The sequence below is a fragment of the Theropithecus gelada genome, chromosome X, assembly GCF_003255815.1.
Source record: "Theropithecus gelada isolate Dixy chromosome X, Tgel_1.0, whole genome shotgun sequence".
NCBI lineage: Eukaryota > Metazoa > Chordata > Mammalia > Primates > Cercopithecidae > Theropithecus > Theropithecus gelada.
In genome coordinates, this window is record NC_037689.1 from 54924045 (window position 1) to 54944869 (window position 20825).

General features: G+C 33.9%; 1 protein-coding gene across 1 annotated transcript in view; it reads right to left on the bottom strand.

Annotated features, from left to right (window-relative positions):
- Positions 1–20825, bottom strand: part of DMD (dystrophin) — a 2044437-nt gene that overhangs the window by 1841903 nt on the left and 181709 nt on the right. The window contains exon 2 of the mRNA XM_025371836.1: positions 11653–11714. Coding sequence (XP_025227621.1) covers positions 11653–11714 — 62 coding nt within the window. The remainder of the gene's footprint in view (positions 1–11652; positions 11715–20825) is intronic.

Here is a 20825-nt window from a genome sequence, read left to right on the forward strand (position 1 = left end):
TTTGCTCAAGCTAAAACTGTTTTTCTCCACTCTCTCAATCTCCATTTTTAGTCCATCAGCAAACTCTGTTACATCTACTTTCAAAATGTATCCAAAATTTGATCATTTCTCCCCAGATCCATGGACACCAACCTAATCCTAGCCACACACACACCCAGCCTTCATTACTACATTATCCTCTAACTCACCTCTCTACTTCTACCTTTGCATCCTACATTCTAACTTACATTATTTCTGGCTACTATTCAGAACTCTCAAAATCTCCTAATCTCCCACAATGTACAAGCCAAGACCTTTACAATGGTCAACAAGGCCCTACCTGATTTGTTCTAATACCACTCCACTTGTACCTCCTACTGCTCTTCCTCAGTCACTCTGCACCAGCCATCTTGACTCTTGTTGTCCCACAGACACGCACTCTCTCCTCAGAGTGTACATATTCTTCCTTCTGCCTAGAACTCTCTTCTCCAAGACACCTGCAAGATTCACTCCTTTCCTTCCTTCAGGTTTTTTGTATGCCTCTTAAGTGAGGCTTTTCTAGGACCTACTACATAAAATAGCAACCTACCCCTTGAAATATCCCTATTCTACCCTTATCTTGCTTTATTTTTTTCTCTTAGCACTTGTCACTTTCTGAAATTCTATATTCTAGTTGCAGAGAGAAAAAACAAACAAGTTGACAAACAAATACAGAGAACGTCAGATAGTTTGCTAAATGTTTCCTTCGATTTAGCTCGCTACCTAATAGGGCCCTATGATTAAAGGGACTTGATCTCTTAACTGTTATATTCAAAACAATAGAGCACCTGATATGAAATAGGTAGTGAATGTAGATTTCATGTGTATTTCTGTCAAAGCATGTTTCCTTAAATATAAATTATTTGTAAAGGATAAGAACTTCAAGTACAGATATAATACTCAAAATATTTATTCTCTAACTGACATAATAACTGCAGGTAATTTTAATAGAACTAGTTCCTATGAAAAGTACTCTCCATAGACCTTGTAGATTGAAGACATTTTTTTTCTTTTTTCCTTTGGGCCAGGTGAACTAAATCAAAGAAAGAAACATTTAGCAAATTCATCTGCAACTCTCATTTGTTCTCATTAAAAGACAGCTAATGCTAAACCAAAGAGTGACTTCACACATTTCTAATGAAAAGGTCTCTTAGTTTGCATTCATCACCTGGCCACAATTCTGGACAAGACTGAAAGTGACCGCTTGTTTATAGATCACTTTTTGTCTATTTTTACTGTTACTTATCTCTGCATATAGAACTGGTACAGTGAAATTAGCTAAATTGGGATACAATAAAGCAAAGCGCTTTAAAAAACCATACTCTGCCTTTTATGTTCCAAGATACACACAGGTCTGCCCTCTATGTGCATTATTACAAGAGAGGTTTCTACAGTTGAACTTATATCAATACATTACTGTCAGACTAGATCTTAATTCTTTGTGTTCTGGCTACCATGATCATAATTTGAAATATAATTCTAGGAATCCATAGGAATCTTGGTAAGGTTAAAAATGCAATGCCCTTAAGTGAAGCACAGAGGAAGACCTTCAGAGTGTCACTAAAATGAAATCCTTCTGCTGAAGCAAAGTGAAGCACAAAAGAGAGATGGAAAGACTCTGTATGCCAGTTGGAAATGTTTTATTCCTAAGAAAAATATACAATTGCCCATTAAAGGATTGCAGTGAAAGACATTTGCGGATACAGTCAACAGTAACACCTCAACAAACTGTTTTTTCTAAACTTTGAACTCAATTATATTAATATCTTTATTCATCGCCTATCTTCCCTGAAACACAAAATAACTGGGATTTTAAAAAATATCATATATATGTGTGTGTGTGTGTGTGTGTCAATCAGATAAGTATTTTTAAGTCTTATAACCTAAAACAACTACATATTATATTACATATATACATATATGTATATATATATACACACACAAACACACACACATTTAAAAAAATAGGTATAGGTTGAGCCTTCCAAATCCAAAAATTCCAAATCCAAAATGTTCCCAAATCAGAAATCTTTTGAGCACTGACACGAAACACAAAGGAAATGCTCGTTGGAGCATTCCGGATTTCAGATTTTTGGATTTGAGATGCTCAACCAGTAAGTATAATGCAAATACTCCAAACAAAAATCCAAAATTTGAAATATTTCTAGTTTCAAACATTTTGGACGAAGAAGGCTCAATTAGTATCAGATTGATCGATTTTGAGTCTTTTAACTCGTTCAGTTTTTGAGTATAGTCCCCACAAGATAAATCCCAATTTAAATCAAGTACTTGCAGTGATTCTCAACTGGAAAAAGGTCATTCCCCTTTGAGGGTTCAATAAATTCCTCATTGGGGTTTCCTCAAACATTCTCTACTACAGACCTGATTAAATTACTGAAATTCTAACACTGTGGTTCTCAAAGTGTGGTTCTTTGGCCGCCAGCATCAGCATCACCTGAGAACCTATTAGAAATCCAGATTCCTAGGTCCCACCCTAGACGTATGGAATTAGAAACTCTGACTATGGGCCCCAGCAATCCATGTTGTTTTTTTTTTTTTTTTTTTGAGACTCAGTCTTGCTCTGTCGCCCAGGCTGGAGTGCAGTGACTGGATCTCAGCTCACTGCAAGCTCTGCCTCCCGGGTTCACGCCATTCTCCTGCCTCAGCCTCCCGAGTAGCTGGGACTACAGGCGCCCGCCACCTCGCCCAGCTAGTTTTTTGTATTTTTTAGTAGAGACGGGGTTTCACCGTGTTAGCCAGGATGGTCTCGATCTCCTGACCTCGTAATCCGGTCGTCTCGGCCTCCCAAAGTGCTGGGATTACAGGCTTGAGCCACCGCGCCCGGCCGCAATCCATGTTTTAACACACTTTCTAGGTAATTCCAATGTGTTTTGCTGCACCATTTTGGAGTGTGCATGGTATCAAACAACTCTAAAAAAAATGATAACCTGCTTGCTTTTTCATTTTAGGACTTTATGTCTATTGCCAAATATAAAGGGTAGACTTCAGACCAAATTTTACATGAAGCATTAGTGGTGGGGGGGGGCAGTCTAATTCTTCTATCATTGTCTATTATTTTAGAGCTTCACAGTCTTCAATGAGAAGTTGCAAATTAACATGACTAAGCCATTATCTTATTGTTAGCTCATCCAGCCCCACAAAAATACAATTCTTCAAGAATGGCATTATATGCCTTCTCACAACCTCTCTTCTTCACTCCTAAAGATCTCCCTTGCTACTACTCACCTGACAAGTCATACTTCTTCGATTATTACATATTTCTACGTGCAATTCCTGCTGCCTTCATCTTTCTTGAAATTGTCTCTGCGTAGACAACACCAGATTAAATATCACTATCTTTTAAAAAGCTGTTATCCTCTCCAAGCAATTAGTCATTCTGTCTTCTGTTCCCACAGCATTTCTATTACCTTAAAGATTATGTTTTATTTTAATTATTTGTTGATGAAACTGTTTCCTTTCTCAGATGATAATCTCTTGGAGAGGGAAAACCATGTTGGGTTGTGCCTTCATCACTGTATGACAGTATGATTAGCACATAATTGACATTCAATAAGTATTTGTTAAATGTTGAAAGGTTACTTAGTAAACATATATCTCTGATAGGATGGTACCAGAGTGTCAATTGTTCTTTCCTAAATAAAAATACATCACTAAAGTCAATATGTGTTGTTTTGCTAGAAAGCAAAATAAAATCAGATAAATGATGAATTGGTCCATCAGCCATAGAGAATTTTTTTTTTTTTTTTGCTAGCAACAATCATGCTAATTGGTAAATATTTTTATATACAAGCTAAATATGCTTGGTACTGAGATCACTCCATACAATATAGGTGTAATCAGTAATTCCAATTTTCTTGTATTTCAGGACATGGTAACTTAGAGACCAGAACATTTACCTTCTAAAAGGAATTGTCAAGATCTCAGTAACACTGGGTTGATAAACAACAACATATTTCCAAGAAACTTCTTTACTATTAACAATAAGTGATTTGTCTTTCATTGAAAACAGTGACACCTATCACAATCCATTTTTGTCTCACTAACTGAGTAATACCCTTTGTTACTCAGGTACTTTGCAAAGATTGTTTCAGGAAAACATTCAAGGGAATGGTTCTCAGTAGATTAAACCATCTAGTATAATCATCTTGATTCCAAACACAAACACATCATTCTACAAGTCATCTTAACACCAAGTGTAGTACATGCCAGTAAAGTGGTATCTTGATTTTCATATAAAACTGTTTTAAGTTGATATTCACATTGTCATTTACACACAATAATTTGTTTATGAGTAGTAGAAATAAAAATCAATATTCGAAAATGAAAATATTCAGTTTAGATAACTATACTGAAAACTAAGATTACTCCACTCACCAAAATGCAGTAGGCAAAAATATTAACATTTAAAGTACAAACAGTTCTTAAGATATTTTGACTTCATAATAGTGCACAGTGATACACATTTAGTAGAAACTGTATTTTGAGTACCCATACATGCATTCTGTTTTTCACTTTCAGCACAGTATTCAATTACATGAGCTAGCTTTGTTATAAAATAGGTTTTGTGCAAAATGATTTTGCCCAACTCTAGGATAGTGTTAAGGGATCACATTTCAAGGAGGGTAGGTTAAGCTACGTTGTTTTGTAGGTTAGGTATATTAAAGGCATTTTTCACTTGTGATATTTTCAACTTACGATGGGTTTATAGGGACCTAACCACACAAGTTGAGGGGCGTCTGTATTAGAAATCATTCAGAAAGAATCAACTAAAAAACTCCCTAAACAAGGGTTGCATTTTGGGGTTAGTAAACATTCAAAGGTGGATTAAAGCCTCTGTTAGTAAGCAAGCATTTAATACCGCCTATTATTGAGTCTTCACTGTCTCCAGCCCCGCTGCCTGCTTCTCATAGGACTTACCAATTTTATGATGTGTCCCAAAAATGCATCACGGGGTAGGTGGGATTGTTGTCCCAACAATAATAGGTATGGAAATATCATGAGTTTTAGAGTCCATTTTCTTGGGTTCTAGCTTCATCTCTTCCATTTACTGTGAGCAAGTCACCTACATTCACATTTTACTCATCATGAATACTTGACTCATATGATTATTGGAGCAACTAACCATATACATATAATTTTCAGTAGGATTATTAACATGATGGTATACATAAACAAAAAGTTCCCAATCCTCACTATTTCTGAAACGAGGATTTCTATACATTTCCTGTATCAATATTCATCTCTCCAAAATAATTGCACTAAATAATTCAATTGTTACCAAAGTCTTGTACAGGCTGCTCATCAGCATCCAGAGACATAGTTCACTGTACGTCATCTTCTCTAATGATTTAATTCTTCCTATTATCAGATAAAAAGAAACAGGAAGCTAGGGGCACAGGAGTAATTTTAGATCTATGTAAAACCTTCCAAGGCACAATAGCTCTTCTCGATTACTTCTGTTAAAGCAGGCACGTTGTACAATAGTTGTATATAAATGTGTTAGTTATATACAAATTTAGAATTAACTTACACAATGGAAAGGTACATATATATTGCTACCTCTTTCACTGAAATAATGTTTTGCCACTTTGTCCCAGTATCATCCTTTTATTAAAAAAAGTCTAAGCTCATTTTAAATATATAACATGCTTACTGGGTGCATGTATATGTGTGTGTGTGCATGTGTATTTGTGTGTGTGTGTTTGTGTGTACGTGTTGAGGACATGAATTGGCATACAGAGTGTAGTAGGATAATAACACATGAATAAATGCTCTTCTGTGTTAAAACAAGGCATGGCATTGTGGACAAGCTGTCCTTTATGTAATCATGTTACTTGGCTATTAAGCATATCAGCTATGACCAAAATGCACTGAAAACCAGGACACTTACAGTATTCTGGACTCTACCTGGCCATTCAGAATGGAAGTGGCAAGAAGCAGAAGAATGCAAAATGTTATGGAGATTGAATTTCTCACCAGTCAGATTTTTGGGGTTACTAGTTGCTGTAGGAACAGATTCATCCAATGTAGAGAAACAAGGAAATATGGTTTATTACAAACTAGGTTGCAGAATTAAAATTCATGTGTGTTTCAATAACATCATGAAATTATGGAGTTAGGAACACAATGATTACAACTAAAATGACATGTTCTCAAGAAGACCAGATGAGAGCATGGAAAATAATAGAAGTAAATAAGAAGGAGAGATTCAGTAGAAAAATATTCATAAATATATGCATTTTTAAATTCAATTCAGAAAATATGTTACATAATGACAAAAATGGGACTATTTTTTGTTCATATGATTTACTATTTATAATGCCCTTTTAATATATGTTTTGTTACAAGTAGGCATGAACATATAAGAAAAATAAGACTCCAAGAATTTCAATTTTATATTTACCTTTCTTTTCAAATAAATTAAAGTATGGATATAACGTTTTCTCCTAAGGTAGAGAGTGGTGTAAAGAAGCCTGCTTCATCAAAAAATAATGTGCTGGTGGGGTTGTGGAGAAAATGGAATACTTATACACTGTTGGTGGGAGAGTAAATTAGTTAAACCATTGTGGAAGTCAGTGTAGTGATTCCTCAAAGAGCTAAAAACAGAACTACCATTCAACCCAGCAATCCCATTATTGGGCATACACCCAGAGAAATATAAATCATTCTATTATAAAGACATGTGCATACATGTGTTCATTGCAGCACTATTTACGATAGCAAAGACGTAGAATCAACCCAAATGCCCATCAATGATAGACTGGATCAAGAAAATGTGGTACATATACACCATGGAATACTATGCAGCCATAAGAAAGAATGAGATCATATCCTTTGCAGGGACATGGATGGAGTTGGATGCCATTATCCTTAGCAAACTGATGCAGGAACAGAAAACCAAGTACTGCACATTCTCACTTATAGGTGGGAGCTAAATGATGAGAACACATGGACACACAGAGGGGAATAACGCACACTGGGGCTTATTGGACGGTGGAGGGTGGAGGGTGGGAGGAGGGAGAGGATCAGGAAAAATAATTAATGGGTCCTAGGCTTAATATCTGGGTGATGAAATAATCTGTATAACCAACCCCCATGACACAAGTTTACCTATATAACAAACCTGCACATGTACCCCTGAACTTAAAGGTTAAAAACAGAAAGCCTGCTTTACTGACTCACAAGTTTAGTGTTAATTTATACTACATCATGCTTATCATGCTGGCTAAAAGGTAAATTAAAAATAAATCTTGCAAAAAGTATGTCATATCAATTTATTTTATCACATAATGCTGTTCAAAGAGGGCAAGTCCTGGCTTTTTAATGTAGACATATACGTTGCGGCAATGAAGAGGTAAATGAACTATTGTGGCAGGCCAGGTCTCACTAACGCAGGCCTCCATAACAACTGTTTCAGCACTGACTGGGTGGTAAAGTTAAATATTAAAAGCTGATAGAGCCAGTGCTCTTATACAAAGGCTGGAAGGTCACAAAAGTCCACCAAGAGTTTTGCCCAAGCCTTTCCTGGGCCTTGAAGCATGACAAGATAATGAAGGAATTCTTAACAGGACCCTTTTAGTATTAACAAAGTTTTATTGGGGGTCTGAAGAGACTCCCCAGGCCTCCACAAATAAGTTTACTGGGTTCTGAAGGAACTCCCCCAAACTCCATGATTTATCAGGAGATAAGATAAGGGTAATCATCCCAGGTGCTGGGATGCACCTGGACCCATTTAGATTAAGTACATTTACTGAGTCTCCGGAGGAAGGTCTTCAGGAATCAGATCTTAGTTATAGATTAGAAGAAGTAAATCACTTATTTTTTAGACGAATGCACACTTACATGTAGACATATAGTGTAGAAGATATATAAGCTCTGGAAAACTTGGCAATTTTGAGTTGGTCTGGGGATAATTTCCAGGCCTTCTCCCTGTAACCAGTTACAGAAATAAAAACTCCCTCCTTTCCCAGTTCACCTGCATCTCCTTATTGGGCCACAAGAATAAGCAGCCCAACCGTCAGTTTGGTCCAGGAACACTATCATCATATCATGGGCTTTTGTGAAGACATTAAACAAAACTAATTATACATTTCTACTTCATTTAAGTCAAATATGCATACTATGTTGGAAAAAAGTCAGACAGAAGAGTGAAGTATAGAAATAATGATGATCACTAAATTCAGTATAGGATCAAAACCAACATATCACTCATTGGGAGATAGTTTATCTCTCTCAATTGATCTAGTAGTAAACATTTTTTCCATAAAAATTTTCTCAAATACAAACATCAAGCACATTTTATGGCAAAATTATTTTTGGTCATGATTTCAAAACTGTACTTTCCTTTAATAAGCCTGCATGGATGAGCATGATTTTTATAATGCAAATTATATTTGCCATAGAGTATACACTAGGCTTTTTAAAGGATTATAACATATCAATAAATTACATGGAAAGAATATATACCCTGAATTAATCTTATCTAGAAATGGCTTTGTGTTTATGTGGAGATAAATATTGTTCAGTTATCTCTATATAATAGATGTGACAAATCACATTCTAGTAGAATTTTTTGGAATTGAAGGTTAATAGAAGACTTATTTTAAAAAGAGAGGGCTTATTTTTAAAATGGTACTGGGAAAGTGAAAAATCAGTTAGATTAGACACATTTGGCTTCAAATGACGCCACAACAACAAGGATAAGTTTAATCACATTTATTTCCTTAAAATATCCCTTCCGTAGCTTTACAAAATAACAAGGAAATATTTTGTTGTCTCTCTATAATTTGCAAATATTATATAAATGTGTATATAAAAGGCAATGAAAAATTATCATCTGTCTGTGTGGTAAATTAGACACAGACAGACATTAATATGACTATAAAAATGAATATGAGTTAGGTTTATTAGTGAGGCATTTTTATGGTTATATGAATGTGTCTGTGCCTGTGTCTAATTTACCACACAGGCAGGTAATTTTTCATTGCCTTTTTTCTCTTTTTAAAGTCTTCTTCAGCACAATTTTTCCACTCAGTTTTTCTTCTATTTCTAAATTTAGCATAGATTTAATGATTTGTACTACTGACCTAGTGTCTTTATTCTATTTATGTAGTGCACTAGTAATAAACATTGAGATTATATAGAAGATATACATTCCTGCCTTTGATAGGCTCACATTTTAGAGCTTTATTCATAAAGGTTACCAGATTCCCTCTAGCTCAGACTACTGCTTTCTCAGACCACCCACACTGTGCCCACTCAGTTCTACTCCATTTAGAAATTAACCAAAAACTCCCAAATAACTGTGCAGGCTCCATGAGATCAGGAGATTCCACTTCAACTAATTTGTGTATCCTACAGGGGTAGAATTCTGCTGAAAGGCATATGCAGCGATGCAATAAATTGCCAAATGATGATATATATCATGATTATGTTTATCTTTTGGTATCACCAAGTGATTTAAACTGAATCAACAAGCTTCCTCTAAATTCCCATCTTCTTCAAAAGTGTCTAAAACAATGTAGTCACTTGCCGAAGTTTTGACAGAAAAGAGTAAGAGGAAAAAGATTCTTTCCAAGTTCTCAGAATTAGAAGTTAGTGCACATGTATATACACATTTTACCTTTAAATAAGTTTTCTCCTCTGTCTTTGTAAACTTTTATTTCTATTCCTGACACTTAGGATATGCTTGATAATAGAATTTCTGTACTTGAAAGAATGGTGACTCTTTTGATCAATTATAACAGACTTAGGGAGAACATTTGCAATATAACTGAAAAGTGTGAGTTGAATTAGAAGATGCAAATATTTGGGAAGAAAACAGTAAATGTACTCACATATGTGAATATTTTACAGTTTTAAGATACGGGCATTCATAAGGACAGAAAAAAATACACCAAATTGCTCTAAGGCAGTGCTAACAATATATAAATAGAGGATGGACTTGATATCAAGCTTTGATTTGTATATTAACAGGTGAGTTGTGATAAATGATAATGGAAAAGGTTAATGCACAGAGTGAAGATCTATTTCAATTTGTGGGAATGAGGATACATAGTACTTGTCATGTTTACACACCTTTTAAAAATTCCTCTGATTCAATTCAAAGATTCACAGTATTGTCACATTTATTATTTCAGAAAATCTCTTCACAATTCTGATTGGTCTGTATGTTTGTTTGAAAATATATCTCGTCTGCTTCAGAATTCCAAAACTTAAAAATGTAAATGATGCCAGTATATACAGCAATTAAACCATATATACCAATCTTATAAATATTCTGAGAATTATGAACACCTATCCTAAATATCCTGGGTTTATTTTAAATTTATTCTTCTCGATTTGTGTTGTTATATTTTATTTCATTTAGCTAAAAAAGTTGAGGATTTAAAAAACATTTTTAAAATATATGTTTCACTTTATGTCTATAATAGAAATTTATTATTAATTCAGCAAGTAAATAAAATGAACTTTTATTAGTTAAAATTCAGTAAGTTATATTAAACAGTACATGGCAACATTCTGCTACCAAATACCACAAAGAACAGACAATATTCTAAAAACGTTTGTCATAGGAAAGGGAGAACTTTTGAGATTGGATCTCCTAGTGGATTGTTTTGGATCCATTATCATGATTTTTACAAAATCAGACCCATAGAGGGAGTAATTCATAGCTATTAAGAGTATTGAGCATTTTACTAGAAATTTTCACTTTTAGTGACTCTTTAAATCATTACAATAAGAAACAAAATATCCATTATCAAAACTATGCCACTCTTAAAGTCTTGGCTTTAAGGGCCATATTTTATTAGCTTTATTTTTCCATTATCTAGATTTGATGTTTCAATTAAGCAATCAAAATATACATATATAACCATTCATGATGGAAACATAAGAAAGCTAACTCACCAAACATTTGATTGATTTACCCAAATCAAGAATAATAATTAAAATGCAAGTCTTTTAAACCTTGACATACCAATAAACCTCCATATATTGTATTCCTAATACTACTTTTCAGGGTAAGAATATCTTGCTCTGTGTTCACCTATAATCATCTAGAGTTGTGCTATTGATTAGAAATTGAGTTGTATTTGCAAAATGAGTAAATATTAAGAGTATGGATCGATGACTGCAGAAATACAAGATGAACTTATTGTCTTTAATTATTTGAAATATGCTCTAAATTATAGTGGCTTAATACACCCAAAGCAATTACATTGTTTTTCTTGAACTTGGTAAAGATGAAGAGGGACAAAAAAATAATTTTCACAACAAAAATCCCTCATATCTTCTTCTACTGTGTGACATATTCTAGCTACTTGATGGAAGGTTGCCGCTATAACCTCTGATGACTCATGTCATTAAAGAAACTCACATTGTCAAGAAGAATCCAAGACACACATTTTATATGATTAAATCGTGTATCTTTGCCATATCTTCTGCTGCTTACTCCTTAAATAAGAGTGAACATAATGTTCCCAGATTTGGACAGCTAAAATAAAATGACAGTATGAGAAAAATAACACGGATTTTTAAGATACACAGGTACATAGTCCATTTTGAAAATTTCACAACTTAGATCTTAAAAGTAAAGTAACAAACCATTCTTACCTTAGAAAATTGTGCATTTACCCATTTTGTGAATGTTTTCTTTTGAACATCTTCTCTTTCATCTAAAATGCAAAATAAAAAAATAAAAGTTAGGAAGCAACTTTAAATATAATTCTTATTTTACAACCAAAGTAACTTTCCATTATTATGTGTTAATGTTATTTTACCTTTAGTATTACATTCATTGATAAATGGAATTAAACATGAGTGATGCTGGTTTGGGATATCCAAATTAAAATGATATCTGAAAAATGGCCAGGTGCGGTGGCTCACACCTGTAATCCCAACAGTTTGGGAGGCTGATGAGGACGGATCACTTGAGGCCAGTAGTTTGAGATCAGTCAGGCCAACATGGTGAAACCCCATCTCTACGGAAAATACAAAAATTAGCCAGGCATGGTGGCATGCGCCTGTAATCCCAGCTACTTGGGAGGCTGAGGCAGGAGAATCATTTGAATCCAGGAGGTGGAGGTTGCAGTGAGCCGAGATCATAGCACTGCACTCCAGCCTGGGCAACAGAGTGAGATCCTGTCTCAGATTTGTAGTATCTGAAAAATAATTAATATGACCAAACCCATAGTCATTCAAATACTGTATGACTAAAGGAAAAAAGTCTCATCTGAATAATAGTATTTATTCCCCAGTTATGAATAGATACTCCAGTATCACTAAAAGAAACTCGCAGCTGTCATTTACTCTGAAAAACTGTTTTGGAGGCTTTCCCCATGCTATCCGCCCGACCATGTAGAAATGATTATTCCTTCCTTTGCAGCATCTACATTCTCTAACATGGGCCTGCTCTCACTATGGAAGAGGTTTCCTGATGAGCAGGAGCATGGTTTAGTTATCTTTGCTTCCCAGAGCTTAGCACACTGTCTGAACAAATTAAGAGCTCAGAAAATAAATTTGACAAATACGTGAATGCTTTAAGGGAGGGGAGACTCTACAACTCTATAATTTCTAGGACCTCTTTTCATCTAAAAGTCAGAAAATTTCAAATAAAAATGCAAATGATACTCTTCATGGCCTACATATAAATACTCAAAGAAAAAACCCCCAAGGATTTATACTAAGGGATTAGGGAGAAAAATTATTAAAAAACAGCTTCACAGAATTCATGTTTCTACAAATGATCTTTTTGTCCCTAAACTGGAAATTAGTATTAAGTCAAATGGACAGAAAAATCATCAATCTTGATATATTAAAATGTTTTTCTCCAAGCCAAAGACTATTTTTTAATTATTGTAAATATAATCATATTAGTTAATGTTCAGTAAATGAATGTATCTGAGAGATATTTAAAATTGATACATTTTATATTTTATTTACTTGGATCAAAAGAACTGTTCTTGAAATGCCCTTTACAAAGTAATCATGTTTGCTCTCGTATTTTTTTCAGTAGTAAATCTCCATTGCCTCTCTTAAAAACATGATAAGGAATCACTTTCTCATCACAAATATATGCATGCACTAAAAATATCTGTTTATCTTTAAATCACAATATTAATCTATAAGTAGATTACTTTAATCAATATGAGAAATAACAGTGAATACATAAATTTCAAACTTTCATCTTAAGTGAGAAATTTTATTTAGCATTACAAATACATTTTTATTATTTGTGTTATTCCCAGAAGCTTCTATATGTATGGTCAATATCAACATTATGCATATGGTATGTAATTAATCTTAGCTACAATATGGAAGTATTTCCTTTGTTGACAAGGGTGAATAAATAAAAACAGATAGTAATAGTTTTCAAACCTATTCTAGCTTCCTTCAAATCTTTACTTTCATAAAATTAATACTAACCCTTGCAAAATAATTTTAAAAAGAAATGGAACATTTCAAAATGGTCAAAATTAAACCATCTTCATTGACTTTCTGGAGGAAGTTTGGTCAATACATCTATGTATCAATAGTATATACATATATTCCTTAAAGCAAATGACCTTATTTGCAATTCCACTTATTTTTCCTACATGTGCATGCATACCTTCTGTCAGAAAGCAGAGAGTAAATGAGTCAGTTGAAAGCATACATTCAGATGTCTTTGAAACATACTCCAAACCCTCTGCCAAAAGCTCATATGAGGTCTTTTGAAGTGATTTAATCTAGAGGCTTTTAAGTGAAAAATACGGAGTAGAACAACATGTTTATCCTTTTCAGTTATATGAACAAGGAGCATTTTTTAGGTAAGCATCGAAGGCAGCACGAAAACCTTGACATTATGTGCAAAATGTTACGTATCTACTGTGTAAATAACACTAAATGTGAGCTTCAACATATAAACATCTTCGCTGGCTGTCCTCTCTTACCTCTATGTCTTTAATACAAGAAAAATATGTCTTCAATGAATTATTGTTTTATTTTGGTATAGTAGCATATATTTTCTTCAACATAATTATTAATATAATTAATTGTATTATTATAATAAAATGTATAACAATCCTTAGTGTCTTACTATTCATAAAGTTGTTTTAATTATGTCATCTCAATCTGTATGTAATTTACTACTTTATATATAAACACAAGTTGAGAAGGAATAAAGCTATTAAGTGACAGAAATGAACTCGATATAGATTTTCTGAATCAAAGTTCATGGCTTTTCACATTGACCAGATATCTATCATTTACATTATAATTGCATAATTAACAATACAGAATACCATAACATAATCAGAGTCACAAAAGGTGAACATATTAACACAAATGCAAAATAACCATGAAATCAGAGCTTCTATTTTGAGCAACTCAAGGAGGTTCCGTGTATGTTGTAACCTATGTGAATAGCGTCCTGGAATTTTTCAATGCATAACTTAAATGTCTGTATGAACTAATCTAGAACTGAATAATGAACCTTCCTTATGATACTGGATGATATGGTTGTTGATACTTCAAATAATAATGCTCTTACATTTACTAATTGATATTTGGTATTTCAATTTTTGTCTTATATATCATTATGGAAATATTTTAACATCCAAAAATCAATCAAAATTTTTATGTCCACACTTTTAAATTCCCCATAAATATATATTTCATATAACCAAAATAATATTCTTTCTTTTTCACTCATTTTATCATAGAGATCATACAGGCTGCTCTTTCCTTTTGTTTGGTATTAGAGACTAATCACAATAAACATGTTCATGCACTCACTTCTTTTTTGTTTTTATAATTGTCTTAGAATAAATTATCAGTTCAACATTATGAAAACCTTTATGACTTTTGCTAAATATCTTTATAATACTTTCCAAGTGATCATACCCACTTCTACTGGTACCAGAAAGAATGACATTGGGAATTATAATCTCATCAGCAGGTATGTGATTGATAGGAGTCTTGCTGCTTTAGTCCTTTGAGGTATTGCTGCTTTGTTTAGATGTAAGGAGATATTTGATGTTTGCTTTAATTATAATTAACTTGATTACTAATGAAGTAGAACATGTTTCATGCATTTATTTATTCTGCATGTTTCTACTTTTGTCAAAATACTTGTTTATATCCTTGCTCATGTATCTATTGAGCATTTAATATTTAAAATTAATTGGAATGAGATAATTATATATTGGTAATTCTTAAACATTTCAAGTCATGGGCTCCATTTGACTATCTGATGAAAATAATGAACCTTCTCTACAGAAAAATGTCTACACATATATATTTGCATATAGTTTCATACAGTTCACTGACCTCCCTGCAGAAAACTCCTATTACCATGAAATCCAAGTTAACGATCACCATTGTAAATTAAGCTACTTACTTTTAGTCAATGAATGAACGTATTTTCCCAAGTAGTCATGTGCCTTTTAATTTTTATTTTATTATGCTGAAATGTTATACTTATTTACTTGACTTGATATATTTTTATTGCTATTTGTCATAGTGCTTAAAAGTTGACCATTTTAAGTTGTATACCCTTAGTTAACCTAAAGCCACTATACATACACATCATACATATATAAATTGTTCTAGAAACTATTTTAATACGTTAACATGATGTGTATTTCTGTAGTCACATAGTCTATAGTAAAACTATAGAATATTAATGTGCAATCAGCAACAAAGCAAATGAGAAAAGAATAAAGTGATAGCTGTTTTATTACAAAATGATTATGTGCTCCTGTTTAGTCATTTCAAGTAGCACATATTCTATTTCATTTCCTTTAGGGTTTGTTTATAACTGATTTTATTTTACTAATAAAAATATGCATGTGCATATTAATATGAAAGGCAAAGAAGAAAATATCTCTTAGGAAAATTTACTTGAAAACAGTTCCCTGGAGATATCAAGAAGTGAAGAACTACTACTTCATAAATTGCAAAAACTGACCAATGTTTTATTTTATTCTCTCTATGGGAAAAACCCATATAAAATTAGCTTTCTAACATGACATAAAAATTGTATTTCCTCTCAGAAATCTTTAACCCCTTCTAATAAAGTTATTTTTATTCAGTATATGTGGCCTTTCATATTTTTTAAGATTAGTACAATGAACTTTTACCTTGTTAATAACTTTTATATTCCTTAGTCCCTCAGGAGTATAAATGTGGGATATATTAAACTGCAATATTCATGATTCACAAGAGCAAGTTGCTGCAGAAGAATGATATTGGGCAAACTGAGAGAACATTAAATCTGTGGAACGGGCTTCCAGTCACTTTGCAGGACTTATGAGAATTGTGGCCTTAAAATTGCCAAGCCTCAGCCTCTTTAACTGTGAAATGAGAATATTCATTGCTTTTTAACTCACAGATCTATTGACAAGATATAATGAGATCATTTACTTATGCAATAATTTATAGAATAATTATTTAAAGAATGCTTACTATGTCGTGGTCATTGCACTACTGAAAATATAAACAAGATTCAGTCTGGGAGAGCTCTTAGCCTAGTAGATAACAGACACATCATAGATAAATATGAAACATTTTGCATAAACAAAAATATATATAAATTTAAAGGGTATTATAGGAGCACAGAGAAAGGAATATGTAGCCACATGGAGAAAAGATATTTTGGAGAAGGTAATGGGTAGGTTGAGTTTAGAAGAAAGACAGAAAGTAAAGAAGGAATAAAGGTAGGAGGAGGATAAAGATGAATCTCACTAAGCAGACAGTAAGACAAGGACAGAGCGATAAGAAACTGAAAGTACATGCTCATTCACTATGCAATTCTGTTTTGTTGCCCTCTAAAATGTGAGAAACGGAGTGGCATGGAATGAAATTGCATTGAGAGTTAGGAGTGAGATGCTGAAAGGCCTCCACAAGACCTCTTCTCTGCTATCAGATAAGACAATGTAAGTGAAAGCATTTAAAAACTGGGGGGAAAAAACAGAAAAATAGTTCTATAAACACTAATAATTATTCCCATTACATAAAGCAATTAACCATAATCTGTGCAAGAAAATAAATTTTTTTTGACACAAGGTCTCACTCTGTCCCCCAGGCTGGAGTGCATTGGAACCACCATAGCTCACTGTAACTTCAGATTCCTGGGCTCAAGCAATTCTCTCAGCTCTGTCTCCTCAGTAGCTAGGACTACAGGCACACATCACCACATCTGTCTAATTTTTATTTTTTTTTCTTTTGTAAAGATGGGGTCTCCCTATGTTGCCCAGGCTGGTCTCAAAATCCTGGCCTCCATCAATCCTTCTGCCTCAGCCTCCCAAAGTGCTAGGACTACAGGCATGAGCCAACACACTCGGCCTAGAAAAACCCTTTTTAAATGATATTTCCTTGGGGGCTAGCTAATATGTTAATTGAATATCTTCATCCCTAATGTGACACAGAAAATGTATCTTTAAAAGGAGAAGGGAATATTAAAGTTGATACCAGTTTAGAAATACATGTAGTGAAGAAATGCAATGGGATAAGTTAATTTCACTTAAAGAAAGAACTATGAAGTAATATGGGAGGGCAATTAAGTTCAGTCTATTCTCTGCTTCCACCAAACATGAGAAAAAAGAAAATGAAAAATATGGAAGATTAATGATAAACATTAGATAAGGTTGTGTGATACTTTAGAGCATTATAAAGGAAGGCAACACATTTAGTACATATTTAGAAAATGGATTTACTGTGCCATTAATATTACAAAATTGCAATGCAGAGTGGAGGAGGCTGCAATGGAAAATGGTATGAAAAATGCTTTCTGTTAAATCTGAGTAATAGTCTTTCATTATGGGATTTTTCTACGGCCTGAGGTGACATTAGTGGTCAGCTTATAATGAGGAGGTCTAAAATAATTAAACTTCTGCACAAAGAACAGAACAACTGTTCATGTCGAAGATATTTCCTTATTTCCCATTCACTCTACAATCAATGTAATGCAGTCTTCACTGCTCATCATCCTACAAAAGTTGTTCTTAATAACATCACCTACATCCTTTCTCATTTCCAAGAGAGTGACTATCTGGATCAGAGCTGTAATCCCAGCACTTAGCATAGAATGTGTTAGGTGTTTTAAGTTAATGAAGACCAGATTTACTTTTTAGTCCTCTTCTCATTTTTCTCCTCTGCAGATATTAATTATATTAACCTGTGGAAGGCAGAATAATGTCTCCTCAAAAATGACCACGTGCTAATCCCTGACATCTGTGAATAAATTATGTTACATGGCAAAGTGGAATTATTGCAGATAGAATTAGACTTTCTAATTAGCTAACTTTTGATAGGGAGATTATCCCAGATTATCTGGGTGGGCAGGATGTAATCACAAGGGTCCTTATAAGGGAGAAAGGTTGGCATAAGGGGAGAATTAGAAAGCAGTATGAGAAGGACTTGGTCCAAGGTGGCTGGTTTTGAAGATGTAGGAAGAAGGCCATGAGCCAAATAACATGAGGATTCTCTAGAAAATGGAAAAGGTAAGGAGACAGACTCTCCCCTGAGCCCAGTAAGGTCCATTTTGGATTTCTGACCTGCAGAACTGTCTGAGAATAAATGTATATAATTTTAAGCCACTGAATTTGTGATAATTGTATAGCAGCAATAGGAAACTAATAAATTACATTTCATATTTAAGGCTATTAAGTGACAAATGTGTACTTGACATCTACTAAGTGGTAGGAAAACAACTGTGAGAAAGACAGTGTCTCTACGTTTTTTTCCTTCTAGCTTAGTGAGAGAAGCGGACACAAAAAAAGGATAGGTTGATACAAATATACAGATAAGTTGCCTGATGAAGAAACTACAGAGTCCTGTTACAATAATACATTAAGGAAACTAACTTGAAAAATCTAGAGCTTCCTCGATGAAGTGACATCTCAGCTGAGTTTTGAAAGTTAATTAAGAGTAGAGAGACAAGTGGTAGAAAAAGAGAACTCTACAAAATGAAAAGAGCAGGTGAAACTGTCAGGATGTGAGAGAAAGAGTATGGTCCTTTCTCAGACCTAGAGATGGTGGAGGAGGATAAAAGTGGCAGAGATGACCCTAGAAAAAGTGAAATTATCATCAACCTATTTATGAAGAGCCTGAAAATATAGCCAGAGGGCAGTTTGAAATCAAAGCAGAATTTTAAGTAGGGAAACAGCAATGTTAGGCTTGGCTCTTAGAAATAAATTTCACAGTGTAGAGAATATTTGGGGATAAACTGTAAATAAGAAGACAGATGAGCTGATTATACTTACAATCCACATAAGAAATGAGCATGGCTTGCATTAATGAATGGCAGTGGGGCTGGAAAAGAAGTAAGTGCATTCGAGATATATTCACTGGGTAGTACTATAAGTATTAATTATTAATTATATGTGGAGTTAGGGGAGTTGGATCATGGATAATCAATGATAAAGCTAAGTTCCCTGATGGAGAAACTACAGTTCTGTTACAATCACATACTAAGAGAACTAACTTGAAAAATCCAGAGCTTCCTTGATGAGGTTACAGGCTAGATTATTCAGAATGGCATATAAGGGTCTTCACAATTTGACTCCAGCGTACTCCTCTAAACATATTACGGATTAGGCCTGTTGGCAGTCACCCATATCCCATACCTTATATACATCTACCAGGTCTGCCCTAGTCACACAAGCCAAATTTCTCCATAAAAAAATCATATGCTTTCTTGCTTTAGTCCTTTGTTCACGCAGTCCCTAGAATGAGGACACTCACTATTAAGATCTAGTTCGAATGTCAGGGTTTTCACAATCACACTTATTTCCCTGGCATAAGTTATCAATCAATGCTTCTGATATAAACATATGTGTAGACTTTTTTCTAATTATGCATATGTGTATGTATATATGTGTGTGTTACACACATAAATAACTGTATGTGTATGGACACACAGATACTTTAATTGTGTGTGCATTATAATTTATAAAGTGATTTCAAACATCTCATCTTGATTACACACACACACACACATAAACAGAAAATTAGTTTATTGTCTTCCAATAATGCAGCCCAAATCCCACTCATTACCTCCTAAATGTGACCACATTTAGATGGGAGAATTATTATGTCTTTGCAACTCCTGGCACATGGTATACTGAAGCAGAAATAGGTACTTAGCAAGGGTTTGTTGAATAAATCAAATGACTATTCAATACTGTAATTAAATCTCAGATCTACTAAGTCCTAGACCAATGCTTTCCCACTGCACTTCATCATACTGCTCAAACTACTCTGTTAATTATAGACCTTCTGTCACCAATTCATTTCCTAAATTATCCATTGAGCACCCATTAGACATAAAACTAATTTTTAATGACTTCCCCCAAAAATTTGGCCTTGGAACTGAAGTATTGCTAGTTATTTTCATCACTACAATGAATAAAAAATTAAGAGAAAGAATATTTCTTGCAAACAATCTGCCTTTATTTCTCTAGGTGAATTTCACTCTGTAATATGATATAATTGCCCTTTAGTTCATCTTTCGTGACTTTCATGGCTTCTAACACAATGTAAAATGCTATGGATGACCTGTCTGTCCCTTTGCCTCCACTGCAAATGCCACTTTTTTCTCAGGTAGGTCAATTGCTTTTTTATTGTAGGGAGTTGTTGGACCCAGAAACCAATTTGGAAAGCTATGTCAGCTCATATTGAATAAAAGTTCTCTCCCATTCCCTGCCACTTAATCATAGAATTTATGCTCCATTAGCAAATTGAAGTTATGGTGAGAACCTAACATAATTGCATAATTGTATATTCATAAAAATTGCAATGCTCTA